The sequence below is a fragment of the Neovison vison genome, chromosome 3 (genome assembly GCF_020171115.1).
Source record: "Neovison vison isolate M4711 chromosome 3, ASM_NN_V1, whole genome shotgun sequence".
In the NCBI taxonomy this organism is placed as follows: domain Eukaryota; kingdom Metazoa; phylum Chordata; class Mammalia; order Carnivora; family Mustelidae; genus Neogale; species Neogale vison.
Genome location: NC_058093.1, coordinates 137573076 through 137587533, shown reverse-complemented (window position 1 = coordinate 137587533; position 14458 = coordinate 137573076). Strand labels below are relative to the sequence as shown.

Sequence of the window (14458 nt, the reverse complement as noted above, 5' to 3'; positions counted from 1 at the left end):
TGATATATTTAAGGATGTTTTCTAGCCTTATTGGTTCCTTGGATGTTATTCTATTATCAGTTCTATTTCTCATATTTTCTTTTAAATCTTACTTAATTTCCATCCTTTATAAATCTTTCTGATTATACTTTTCTATTTGTAGAGATAAAACAACTACTAAAATAAACTAAAACAATATAAGATATATTTAAAGTTGTAAATTATAGTTGGATTCATTAATCACATTAAAAAATCAGTTATTGCAAATATGAAAATATTTACTTTATTGACTACTTCTACTTATTTTCTCACATGTCGTATCTAGAATAACATCCCTGTACATTAACTGCCCATAGACTTATTAAAAGAGTCTGTTTAACTAGATTTTCTTAAATTGCCACCAACCCAAGTTAAGTATGAAAATTAAAATGCCTATCTTCTGAAAATTGAAATAGCCATCATAGGGGAAACTATTTTATAACCTACTTGATTATTTTATATTGATTGATTTCTATCTCTAGAAGTTATATTTGATGGCTGAAGTTGATACAGAGTGTTCCTTATCCTTTTTGCTACTGAGTCTTGCCATAGAGCCTGACTGCCTGGGTTCAGTGTCTGTCTCTGCCACTTAGCAGCAAGTTCAGACTTCTCTGTGCCTTAGTTTCCTCATCTACACAATGAAGATGATAATAATAAGTGTCCATCTCAAAAGATTTTTGTTAATATGGAATCAATTTGTACTTGTAAAGCCCTTAAAACAGTGTCTGGCACATATTAAACTAAGTAAATGTTAACTGTCATTAACATTATTTTTTTTTCTTATCATGCTATTTCACAAAGTAACGTATAGTTTAGGGAACATATATCTATCTAAGCTAAAATTATCCCTAATATGCATGTGATTCTTAAAATATCTTAAAGCATTTATTTCCATAAAGAGAATTGGTTAATTCAGTCCTTTGGATAATTTTTCCTGAATTTCAGAATTTTTCCACAATTTAAGATAAATTGTCATTTGAAGAATAGAGCATTGGTATGTTTAAAATATGTATCTAAGCAAACTTTTAAATACAGAAAATAGATTTGTGAAATCTAAAGAAAATTCCATTCTTACCAAGGAGGTTGAATATCCTCTGTCCATGTTAGTCCCTCCATTATTATACATATTTGATAAAAAAAAAAAAAACTATGTTCAAGTGTTCTTTGTCAAGTTGAATGCCAAATTTAAAAAATCAGTTTGCTCTGTAATAAAAGTTCCTTGTGAGTATAAATAATTTTGATTATTCAGTATGCTGGGAAAAAAGTCATCCATGAAAGAAAAAAGCATCCTTTTATATAAAGAACTGTCTTTAATACACTCTTCCCATAGGATTTTATTCTAAGACCCTAAAAGCTACTTCTTTCTCTTAAACCATTTGTTTTTCAAATTATGTATGCACTGGCAAAATATACCATATAAATGAAAAAATTTAAGCAAATAAAATGAAACATCCTCTCCATTTTTTTTTTTTTTTTCTGTCTTATTTCTTCTATGTGGCTTTTGCCTGGCTTTGGTTTCTGCGGTTGCAGTCAGTGCTGGGTCGGAAGCGGTACCTGTGCTCCAGCAATTTTCAGTGTTCTTTCAGATTGATTATGAACTTCTGAGTCAAATTTGAGAAATTTATTTCAGGATTTTTTCAAACTCATTTATGATAAAAAATTTTTCAGTGATCATGCCAGTAAAAGTAATCAGTAGAAAAAAATGAAGTTAGTTTTTTGGGGTAGCCTGGGTGGCTCAGTCGATTGAGTGCAACTTAGGTCATGATGTCAGGGTCCTGGGATAGGACCCCGAATCAGGCTCCAGCCTCAGCAGGGCCTCTGCTTAAGGATTTTCTTTCTTGCTCTCCCTCTGCCCCTCACCCTCTTTGCTCTCTCTTTCTAAAATAAATAAATAGGGGCGCCTGGGTAGCTTAGTGAGTTAAAGCCTCTGCCTTCAGCTTGGGTCATGATCTCGGGGTCCCTGTATCAAACCCCACATGGGACTCTCTGCTCGGCGGGGAGTCTGCTTCCCCTTCTCTCTCTGCCTGCCTCTCTGCCTACTTGTGATCTCTGTCAAATAAATAAATAAATAAATAAAATCTTTAAAAATAAATAAATAAATCTTAAAAGAAATAGTTACCTTTTTGTACAATTTTGGAACAAAATCGTACTGAAAGAATAAGTATGTTTCATTAGGTTTTTTTAAAACTAATACTTCATAATTTACAATTGTGCTTGCTTCCCCCTGCCAATCAAGTTAATTCAAAATAAAAACGTAAAAAGCGGGACATTTATAACAAAAGAAATTTTTAATGTGAGGCCAGAAACTGTTGAGAAGAAAGCAAGAAATGGATATACCAAGGACATAATAGGAGATACTTAGTGAAATTATATGCTAAATGCAGCTCTTAAGTTTTCAGACAGCAGGACAAAAAGGGGAAACTCAGTCTATCATTGTTAAATAAGAGGTAGTATGTTGCTTTTTGAAGTGACAGATTGTTATTGAAATTGATTTATAAGGAAACTATCATTTGACATAATGGATTTCCCAAAAGATGCAGAAAAGAACTTCATGGAATGATTCCTCATACTAGCTAAGCACGTAACGGTAGCCAGCTCAAAGACAACTGAGGCTTGTGAGACCCATGTCGCTGAGTCCGTTCTCTAACTGCCTATTGTCTCCAAAACCCTGGACAGGTTACTTAACTTCTTCCCCAAGACTCCGTTTCTTCATATGTTAAAACACTGATATTAGTCATTGTACTTGGCTCACCAGGTTTAAGGTTCAAATGAGGGGCACTTGGGTAGCTCAACTGATTAAGCAGCTGCCTCCGCTCAGGCCATTCAGGGTCATGGGATCAAGCCCTGTATGGGGCTCTCTGCTCAGTGGGGAGCCAGCTTCTCCCTCTCCCTCTGCTACTCCCCCTGCTTGTGCTCTCAAGTAAATAAATAAAATCGTAAAAATAAAAAAAGGTCAAACAATACATTGTATGTAAAATGTATAACAAGCGATAGCTCTTAAATTTTCCCTTTTTTTTTTCTAGCTTAATAAAGAAATTACTCCTAAAACTACAGAGTAATGAAAAATTAACTTGTCCCCTAGATTATCCCCCCCCTTTTTTTAAATGCTTTTTGGCTGGCACAAGATAGTAGACACTTTAAAATACACTTTACTGATACAAATCCAAGCTATCTTATTTATAAAGTGGTACAGAGAAGAAAGTTTTATTTAACAGTATTTGAACTTCTTTCCACTATTTCTTTCTGCTTGATATCTACTATATCAAGTTGATATCTACTTGATATCTACTATATCAACAACTATATTTAAGGTGGTAGCGAAAGTTCTTTTGTCATTTTATTCCAGCCTAATTATCTATGTATTTTTATAAAAGTTATTTCAGAATGTGGAAGTAGATCTTAAAGTCAATCAGTTGTTAAATAGAATTAAGAATTAAATAAAGAATCCCATGTAAAGTGAGTTCTGCTATCTCTGATATGGTGTATAGGGGGAATGTGTTAACATGAACACAGTGTTAGGTTTTTGTTACTAAAAATTCATGGCATCGTCTATCTTCCATGAGGCCTAGATCTCCTACAAGGTGAACAGACTGATTAGCATTTAGGATTCATTTGTTTTTTAAATTCTGAAATTGAGAATGTAGGATTAGGATGTCGCCCTTTTAAAAACAAAATGTATACTCCCCAATATTGTTGTCCTCTTCTTCTATATTTAGGGTTGGTTGCTAAATGGATTATTTTATCATTAGAGCATAGAAATAGGTTGGTCCAACTGTGCTTATCATATTTTTCCTATTCATTTGAGCTTTTAGAGAAATGTAAAATAACTGTAAATGTTAACAACTTGGACTGGCCAAAACAATTTTTTAATTAATAATTTCTTCATTCAAATACATCAGAAATCTTATATCTTGGACTACTCATAATAATTAAACTCACATTTCTTGAATGCATAATCTTTGTCAGATGCAGTCCTTAGGTATATTACGTGTAGTTAGTAGCACAATGATCCTTTAAGATAAATAACAATATCACCACATTCGGATGAGAAAACTGAGTTTCAAGAGATTATGTAACATGTCTAAGGCCACATGGCTAAGAGGAGAGGTAGAGTCTGAACCCAGATCCAATTCCCAGACGTAGTACTTTCCACTTAGGCTGCATTATGTCTCTGTACCTCAAAAGAGAAAACTGTGTAATGTAAAAGGTTGGGAATTGTCCTGGATTTTTATGTTGACTTGCCATGGAACAATCAGAGCAGTTCAGTGGTGTCTGCTGGCCATTTGAGTTTGGTTTAAAAACAGTCCAGTTTGTACCTTGTTGGTCATAACAAAATGACACCAGATATACTTCAACAATTTTAACCATAGAATCCAGTATGTATCTTCTTTTTAAGTTTAAAAAGAAAGAAAGAAAAGGTTTTTTTAAAAAATTGTATTTAATTGAACACAAAAATTGCCTGGATACTTTGACCAAAAGTACAAACTGCCATTGAATTGGTGACAAACTCTGTTTTCGTGGACTGCTAGGCTATTTAAGCTTTATTCTCTTCCTAAGCATTCTCTGCCTTTATAAAGCACTCTAGAAGCAATATTTGCTTAGCTTCTAATTTTGGTTTTGCTTTTGTGTTTCTCTCTTTCTCTTGGTTGTTCCTTTCTTCTTCCCGTGGCACTGTTTGCTCTTTCCATGCATCACCTGTGAATACCCCCCACGCTGACCAATCAGCTGTTGGTGAAGGGGGTGAATGAAACTCTGGTAGCTCAGAGGGTTGTTCCTGCTCTCATTACTCTCTCCAGTGACCCTGAAATGTAAGTGTCATCCCTGCCTTTTACATTCAGCATCTCTTTCAAAATGTGCCTGTCAAGAAATAACCATCAGCTTTTAAATCCATTAAAGAATATATTTATCTCTTTAAAATAATAATATTGGGTTATATTCACTTGATTTTAAAGTTTATTATACTGTTCATGTATCTCTTTTTTGAATGTCAGCCATCACATTTGGAGGCCATACATGAAAAGAATACATTAAAATCATTCTCAGTAAACATTTCCAAAACTTAGAATATGCTGATGGACTATTTCTTCCAAGCCAAGAAAGGATGCTCTGTTAATCCCACTAACATGTTGTTACCAGTAAGTATAGTGGCATGAACCAAAGGCTTAACATTTTAATGTCTCATGTGGTGACTAAACCAAGAAAGACCAATGAGTCTGCCTGCCCATCCTCAGTCACAGCTAACCCAGTTCTCATTCCAGTTTACCAAACCATTTTTTATTGCATGTTGACTGGTTTACAGCTGACTCTTCGAGGCATGAGTGAAGCGTTAGTTGACAAGCGGGTTGCTCCGGCCCTTGTTACCTTGTCCAGTGATCCTGAATTGTGAGTTCCACAGACTGCGACCTTAAGTTACCCTGTCTGTCTTTTTGAGCATTCTTCTTGGTCTGCTTTTTTTTAATTTAATTTGTCATTGCTAGAGACTAATACAGTATATTTACCTTGTACTTACTTTGATATGCATTTTAATAATCAGTTTTTCATCTCAAAGAAAGTTTCAGTTTCTTTCTTTTTTAATTCTAACAGCTCTGTCAGAATTGCCACAATTCCGGCCTTTGGCACTATTATGGAAACAGTTATTCAGAGAGAGGTAGGAAATTATTGAAATTTACTATCTGTGTACTGTTGAGGTGATGATACTTTACACCCGTGCATCCAGTGGTAGGGGGCAGGGAGCATTATACCTTTCAGTTTATCTCTTAGTTCGTTATGGGCCAGAGGAATATCTCAGTATGGAAAATATGAGAGCCTTACCCAAAGTATATCTTCATATCCTAAGGAAATCTCCATCTTCCTCCTCAATTAGAAAATTAAATATAAGCCAACTCTTAGATGTTCCATTTTAAGCTTAGCTGAGTATTGCAGTTTTGAATAACCTTCGAAGCAGAAAGCCTTCTGTTCTCCAGTAGACTTCTAGATAGTCAACATAAATTCCTGATTACCAGTTTGCACAGATTTGAAGACAATTTTGCCAGATAACTTTAGGAACCACAGACCTATTTCAGTTTTATAAATGGAGGCTAGAGGGCACCTCTTTTCTCATAACTGTGTCACTGATACCAAGGTGCAAGTCTAGTGGGCTGGTAGCATGTCACTGCGGCGCATAGAACTGTGACAGCCCTCTGTTAGGCCTGCTTCAGGAGATTATCAAGTTCTTTCTCCCTAACAGTGTATTTTGATTTAGAATCTTGTGATTTAATTTCAAGTTTGTTACATTCTGTCTGCAACATGAACTGTAAGACACTTCTTAAAATTAGTATCAGAATTTCGTTCGGGACATGTCTTATACAAATGAAAAACTCTACAGATAGAAAATAAATCATTTGTGCATGTATTACATAGCCACTTAAATGGAAACAGACATTTTACTCCCCCCAAAAAAGGAAACACTATTTTATGAAGTTCCTTTGTCATAAAGATTTTTTAATAACAAATTAAACAACTTAGTTTTGTGGGGGAGATGTTTTCCATCTTTTCCTTATACATTTCACTTGTGAAGCAACATTAAAAAGTGTCATTCTGCAAAGCTTGCAGTCTTGGCAGAATTTCAACATGTTCTTAAATCCTAAAATAAAAATGTCTTTTAGGGAAATGTGAGTAAGATATAAGTCATTAATGACTCACTGCTTTCAGAAGGTGAATAATTGGGTAATTTACACTGTGATTGGTTTTAAGAATTAAAATGTAGATACAAAATCATTATAAATTTATGTTTTTCTCTATTGTGGGCGTTTTTGTTTTTACAGTTTTTTAGGGAATATTTATATTTTCAAGAAAATAAAAAAAGAAGAATTAACAAGCATAAACAAAAATAAAAACTTTCTGAGCCGAAAGACTAAATAAGTACTTGTTTAATTGCAAATTTTTCATGTCATGTTGATATAAATCATTTGAATCCGTGTTGCAAGCATGATTAATGTATAACATTCTCTGTAACAACTCTACTCTGTTTTTAATATTCTGTGAAATAACTGTACAATATCCAATTTTAAGTTGCTGGAAAGGGTGAAAATGCAGTTGGCTTCTTTTCTGGAAGATCCTCAGTACCAAGACCAGTATTCTTTGCATACAGAGATCATAAAAACATTTGGTAGAGTTGGGCCTAATGCAGAACCGAGGTTCCGAGATGAGTGTAAGTTACATTTTTCTACCTTTTTTTCCTGAATTGTAATTTAAGATCAAAGCCAGAAGCTTCTCTCAGGATTTGTCCTATGTTAAAGCCCTTCTCCACTTTATCTTTCGTATACTGAAAGCTAAAAGTGAACCAAATTTGACTATTGTGAACGGTTCAGTAATACTATTGCAGGATAATTTTTATACTATATACTGATTGCTGTAACACATGAAAAGTAATTCATAAACAATTTCAAGTTATTTTTAAGATATTTTAAAATAACTACATTTCAAAATACTATACTTTGTTCTATTTTAAAATTTACTATTTAATTCTCATTTCTAAGGAAATTTTTATGTGTTTCTAAATCATGTTCTTAAGAAAAATATGCTTTTCTTCCACTTGCCATGCCATTCAGCTATGATCAATGATTTTGTTTTAATGCACAGCTTGTTCATCTACTAATGATTTGCATAATTATCTGCTAAAGCATTTTCTCTAGTTTCTGTAGTATCTCTTTTACTGTAGGCCTCAGCCTTTATGACGGGAATTTCTTTTAGTGGCATCAAAGTATCCAGTAATTATTACTCCAAAAGCATATGTCAGTTATCACTGCTATACTTCCTTAGTCCTTTAATTTTTAGCAATTTGACATGCCCTAGAGAGGACCACAACTCTGGCTTCTTAAAGTCATTTTGGTTTCTAGAACAAAATTGGACTCTCGCACAGTCTAGTTGTTACATACCTGGCCTGGTATTTTTAATGTAAAGTGTCATCAACAAAAAATATTGTTAGGAATTGGACAGCATTGTCCAAAAGGTCTTTCGAGGGCATAACACTTACTGAGCTACAGAAACATAATCTCAAAATGATTTTTTAATGGGTAATGTTGATGACATGAGAAAATAGCAATATTTCACGATTAGTTAACAGGAAAAGATTTGGCATTTTAGCTAACAATAGGGATAGTTCCACATACTGTAATATCAGATTTATAGGCAATTCTAGTAAAAAACTGTAGGTACTTTGACCAGCTTTGTTGAGGCTGTCATTGTTCTGAAGTGGAGAGACTTAAGTCCTGGCTTTCAGATCAAGGAATTGGCTAAGTTGGCAATGAGACTTTGGTGTGTGCCCATGTTGTCAAGTTAGTAACTCTCTAGAACATGGTCTAACCTTCTTGTGCACATTCAAAAGAAATGTTTATGCATCGCAGAGAAGAAAGACGTTTTCTTTTCATAAAGGGAATATTGGGAATATTGACAAGAGATGTTCCACTGCTTGAATAGGTGTAATAAACCACTTGTTATCCCTGCGGCCTTCTACAATTTAATGTATACCCACAGATACGTCTTAACACAATCTTCTTTCACATTCTGGTACAACCAGATTTTTTTTTCCCCCATTTAAGACAAAAAAACTTTTGTTTTCTTTTGTACTTATTGCCCAGTGGCTTTCGTTTTACTTTAAAACTTTACCCTGAGGACTTTAATGTACTATCTTAATAATTTAGTGGTAGAGTAGAAGTCATCTTGACAAGAATTCCATACTGATATCCATCTTTATTTATAGACCGTTGCTTTTTAGGAGTTTACAAGAAGGTCGGAGAATTGTTGAGTTGTAGTATCTTCCTTGGATTGACATTTTATCTCTTAGAGATTCGTCATTCTATTTCTTAGAGAACAGAATCCAGTGGACTTTTTTTCTTTCCCAACTCCTCATTATCACAGGATGTTTTGGTCTTGATTTTTTTTCAGAGGCCATTGGTTTTATTTGGAACACAACTCAGTCTTATGTTGTTGTTTCTTTTCAGCTTTTTTACTTTATAAAGCCCTCTGAAAATGTTCAGTCATATGCTGGAGATTTTCTAACATGGCAATTTTACATTTCAGATTAGTTGGGGTTTTTTTTTTTTAGACGTTCTTTATTTCAGTTTTGAGACCATTTACAAAAAGAAAGGATAAGTTTCCCTTTACTTTGGCTGTTGGATCTACCCCAAATATTTTTGGGAAGTTTATTGAAATCAATTTTTATAAAGTGTCCTATGGATTGATTTTGTTTGTAGTGTAGATTCTGTCTAATCTGCCCTTAAGCAAAAGGCTTCTGCAATGACCTTATGTTATACATTCCCTGTTTTCTTTGCCCACTGAAGGTCAGTTGTAGAATTATGCATATCTTGGTTAGTAAATCTTTTAACCATTTTTTTCATCTGAGGAGTTATCAGTTAAATAAATTAATTGCTACAGATATGGTAGCTAGGATACTATGTATGTAACGAAATGTTGAATTCTGTAGTAAATTTTCGTCTGTCTTCTGAGCTTTAGGAGACTCTTAGATCAAGAGCCTTTAATTGGCTCTAGAGTTTGAAGTAACTTAAATAGATTTGTTTTCTAGTTAAGCAACTTTAAGGGGTTATTGTGCAGTATGGTTATTGAGTTTCTGAGAAAAACATTAAGGGAAGGATTACTTGTTTAGGAGGTCAGAAAAGGAGCAGAAGGAATAAAGAGGCATGTGTCAATAGAAAAAGAAGTTCAAGGAACATTCTAAAGGCTGAGGGGAAGTGAATCTCAAAGATTCTCTAGAGAGACTGTCTTAGACCCACCATTTTGTTGAGGCCTAAGTGTGCCAGTTAGTGAATTGGAGTTTCAGTGAATTCAGTGGGAAAACAATGAATGTTTGAAGTTTTTGTCTCCCAGGTTTTTCCAAGAGCTCCTTTTAAGTATCTTGTTATTAATTTTGATAAGTCAAAATACCCTAAAAATGGCCATTGTTAATTCATGGTTTTCATGGTTGGTTGGTTTGTTTCATTTTGGGGCCATTTACTAACACAAGTGTAAAACTTGTGATTATAATGTCGGTTAATTAGGAAGCAGGAGGTTTTTCTAGGGGAATATTGTGGCTTTCACACACATAAACTCAATGCAAACATGAAAGAAGTCACTGTAGTTGGTCAAAAGTATGTGCTTATGAGTGGTGTTTTGGGTTCCCTAACCAAGCAGAGATTAGAAAGGGGCCCTGTGAGCAATACTTTAATAGTCCCTGGCCCTGCAACCATTTCTTCAAGGAACCCTGGTTTTACTGGGAAGTGGGATTTAGGAAACACAATTTTAGGCCCTAGAGGTGCTTATTGCTACTGCATTGGATACTGTTTCTTAGGCCATCACTTTTATTTTAGTACTAGGATGTTTATATTTTTGAAATTTTATCTAATTCATTGAGACAGAAGGTGATATTGAGCCCTTTGAGTGACTTGAACTAAATCATCGGTGCTATCTGACACTGGTCTTTCTAAGAATTTGAGAAACTAAAGCTAAGAATTGTTTTATGGAGTGAAATAATTTGATATTTAAAAAGAATAAGTATGGGGCGCCTGCGTGGCTCAGTGGATTAAGCCGCTGCCTTCGGCTCGGGTCATGATCTCAGGGTCCTGGGATCGAGTCCCGCATCGGGCTCTCTGTTCAGCGGGGGGCCTGCTTCCCTTCCTCTCTTTCTGCCTGCCTCTCTGCCTACTTGTGATCTCTCTCTGTCAAATAAATAAATAAAATCTTTTAAAAAAAATAAATATAAATAAAAAGAATAAGTATACGGTATTTGTCCTTTGTTTAGTAGCAGTGATAATACCTGATTTTTAGAAAGAAACTTAATTGTAAAGATAATAATAACACAAGAGGTCAATTATTTACATTTGTTTATTTGGTTTTCATCTTTCAAATTGGGAAATTTAATTTCAGTGAGGCCAAATAACCTGTAGACCCCCTCATATTTAGGTTATAGTGACAGTGCTATGGTCTGTTCCTTCCAAATGTTATTCTGAAAAACATACTTTCCTTTCTAATAAGAAAAACTAAGTGAAGGATCTGAAATCATCCAGAACTAAAATGAAATTTTAAAAATTTTAAGATGAAAAAAAATTGTTTAATGTATGAGTATAGTGTGTACAGTGTTTTAGATCAAAATCTAACAATTTCTTTTTCTTTTTTCAGTTGTTATACCACACTTGCATAAGTTAGCCTTGGTGAACAATTTACAAATTGTGGATTCTAAAAGACTGGATATTGCTACCCATCTTTTTGAAGCCTACAGTGCACTTTCATGTTGTTGTATCCTTGCTTTATTAACGTGTATCTATATTTATATAACCATTCTTACAGTGAACCTCTGTTGTTAAAGTTTGAAAGGTAATATTTTTTTCTTCAACTTACATAATGGTTATAGAAAATTAAAATTTGGTTTGACTTGCCCCACCGCGTATTCTAGCCACTCCTAATTTTAAAAGATGATTTTAAATCCTCTGTGCTTATATGTTCTATAATTTTGAAACACTGACAAAAGTTTGATCTATGTTAATTGGCGATGTAACTGAGCAAGAAATGAGTTATAGCTGGAGCTTCTCTTAATCAAAAGGAAGGAAGCATTGTATGTGTTCTGGCATTTAGGTTTTTCAGTGAATGTTTAACCATCTGTATCCTGTGAAATGCTGTGGAGAGATATCACTCTCCATAGCGTGGAGGTACAGTGCCAACATGGCTGATCACCTCCAGTGACGGTACAACTGAAGGAAAACTCAAAGATCATCTAACCCATGTCAACCACTACATTTTATTAATGATTAAACTTAAATGATTAAACTAAAGCTTAAAGCCATTAGTGACTTCTTCTGTTTTTTATAGTTGAAAGCAAAACTGTGACTAGAACAAAGAACTTGAGCTGTCCTGTTACATGTTCTCTTTACTATCCTTGACCTAGTAAAATAAAACGAAGAAGGAAGTAAAGATAAAGATGGGCAGAGTGAGCGCCAGCTTCTCTGCTTTCCCATTAAAAGGCAGGCGAGGTCAAGAAAGAGGAAATAAGAGATTGAAAAAGGAGTGAAAGGCTGAATATGCAAACAGAACTATAAAAGTACAGGCTAGACAACATACTCAGAGAATTCTGATTGTAACAGAAAAAATTACAGTAGAGAGAGGCTCCCAGGAGAAAACAGAGGACAAAGGAAGGTTCAGGATTAATACTTACTGTTCCATATTATTATATAGCAGTTTGAGGTGATAAGTCAAGTGAACATGTAATTTTAAATGAAATATATATGTTCCAAAATACCACTGATTGGCACTGGATTCTTGACTGGAACATTCTAGTGGGAGGTCTTAATTTGAACAAATGAAGTAGGGAAAGTAGAAACATAGAGCTGTTAAGGAGCTGTTTGTCCTTTGGGATATGTTAAAACTTGAGGTTGGATGAGTAGTTGAGAGCATTTTATTTTTAGGAAACGACTATAGATTACCTGTTCATGTGGAAGATGTAAGCTGTGTTTTTTATAATACAGGTTATAAAGTGGCAGAGACACCATATTTTGGTAATTTTGTACTTCGACTATCCATATATCTTCTCTAAGTTTATTTCTACTAAAAGGAGAACTTACTATTATTCTTGATTTATCTTGTTGGCATTTTCTACTTAGAGAAGATAGAGGAAGCAAAAAGAGGAAGTGATATTCCGAACTGGCAAGGAAGAACTCTTTACTAATGGAGAAGTAACAAGACTCTTTCAAGAAAGTAATAATGGCATGTCAAAGTTTGTATTCCAAAGCAAGAAAATACTGCTATGCTTATAATTTCCCTAGACTTTGTGAAAATAGATGTTTAGGAACTGAAGCAAAAAGTTATGTATATCCTTGTATAGCAGAGAGTTTCTAAAGGAGTATGCCTCAAGGGAAACTGGAAAGTCAAAAGATAAAAAATTGTAGCTATATAAAACCAGATATTCCAAGTAGGCAAGGCAGTGGCTTCTAAAGCACATAGAATCTGTACAGAAAGAATATTATTGTGTGTTTAAGTGTGCTCACAATATAGAATAAATATAATTAAGTCTTTACACCAATACAGTAAAGGGAAGAACATCTGAACAATAGACCCACTTCAGTTACTTAAAGTGTTAGTTCTACATGAGTCATAACGTGTACTTTTGTCAACAGAGTGCAGTATGGCCACAATAAAATCACATTGTTCTGTGATCCAAATCTGTTCTGAGGTTCCATTGAATTCTGAGCTGATAGAGCACAAGAATATTCCTTTCAACACTGCCATCATACCTTAATAAGGACATGGAAAAACTATAGCTTTTAACATTAAGTATAGTAATAAGTAAAAAAGTCATGTTTTTAAAAAATTCAAAGGAATTTAGAAATGTTTAACCCAAAGAAGAGCTAGCTTGGGGATGAAAAAATAATTCAAAAAAATTATTTTAAATGCTGTTACGTAGAAGCAAGTTTAGGCACACTGTGTAACTCAGGTATAGAGCTAACACTAATAGGAAGGTTACAAAGAGTCTGATTTTATAAGAAAAACTTTCTGGGGGCGCCTGTGTGATTCAGTCAGTTAAGCATACACCTCTTGATTTCTGCTTGGGTCATGATCTCATGGGTCACGGAAGCCCTGTTGGTCTCTGCGCTCAGCACGGAGTCTGCTTCTCTCTGTCTCCCTCTCCTTCTGTCCCTCTGTGCGCTTTCTCTCTCTAGAATAAATTAGTCAATCTTTAAAAAAATCTTTAAGAAAAACTTTCAAATTTAGCTATTTAAAAATGGAGTGATCTAAACTATGAATGTCCTGTCATTATTAGCAGTTAGAGGGTTTTTGGCCATCATTCACAGATGAGATAGAGTAACATAATATCAGATAGGATAAAATGACCTCTTTAAGTTTCCAGCCCTTAAGAAAGATTGTGTGATGCCATAGAGAAAAGGTATAAATGAACAGTGAGTAGAAAGAGGAGGAGATGAAACTATTGACCTCCAAATAAGGCCATCTACAGCTTCTTAATCCATGTCCATATTTCTGTAGATCAGACTCTTTTTTTTTTTTTTTTTTTTTTTGAAGAGTGAGAGAGTGTGAGCCAGGTAGGGGAGTGGTACAGAGGGAGGAGAGAGAAGCTTAAGGAGGCCCCACAGCCAGTGGAGAGCCCAATGTGAGGCTTGGCTTCATAACCCTGAGTAGATTGGTTTCATGATCATTACCTGAGCCGAAGTCAAGAGTCAGTGGCTTAACCAACTGAGCCATCCAGGCACCCCAGTCAGACTCTTAACTACTGATTGAAGGGTCCCTCACAGTTACATGTTGGTGGTGCTTCCCCAAGATCTAGAGAACAAGGGGCGCCTGGGTGGCTCAGTGGGTTAAGCCGCTGCCTTTGGCTCGGGTCATATCTCGGGGTCCTGGGATCGAGTCCCGCATCGGGCTCCCTGCTCGGCGGGGAGCCTGCTTCCTCCTCTCTCTCTCTGCC

General features: G+C 34.9%; 1 protein-coding gene across 5 annotated transcripts in view; it reads left to right on the top strand.

The window, feature by feature from the left end:
- The window catches only part of RELCH (RAB11 binding and LisH domain, coiled-coil and HEAT repeat containing), a 107485-nt gene that overhangs the window by 76526 nt on the left and 16501 nt on the right, over positions 1–14458 (top strand). For 3 of the 5 annotated variants that reach the window (XM_044242861.1, XM_044242862.1, XM_044242859.1), the window contains 4 exons: positions 4744–4826; positions 5602–5665; positions 7069–7207; positions 11170–11286. In XM_044242861.1, coding sequence (XP_044098796.1) covers positions 4744–4826; positions 5602–5665; positions 7069–7207; positions 11170–11286 — 403 coding nt within the window. Of the gene's footprint in view, positions 1–4743; positions 4827–5317; positions 5401–5601; positions 5666–7068; positions 7208–11169; positions 11287–14458 lie in introns of those variants that run through there. The other 2 variants (XM_044242860.1, XM_044242863.1) reach the window with 2 other exon arrangements.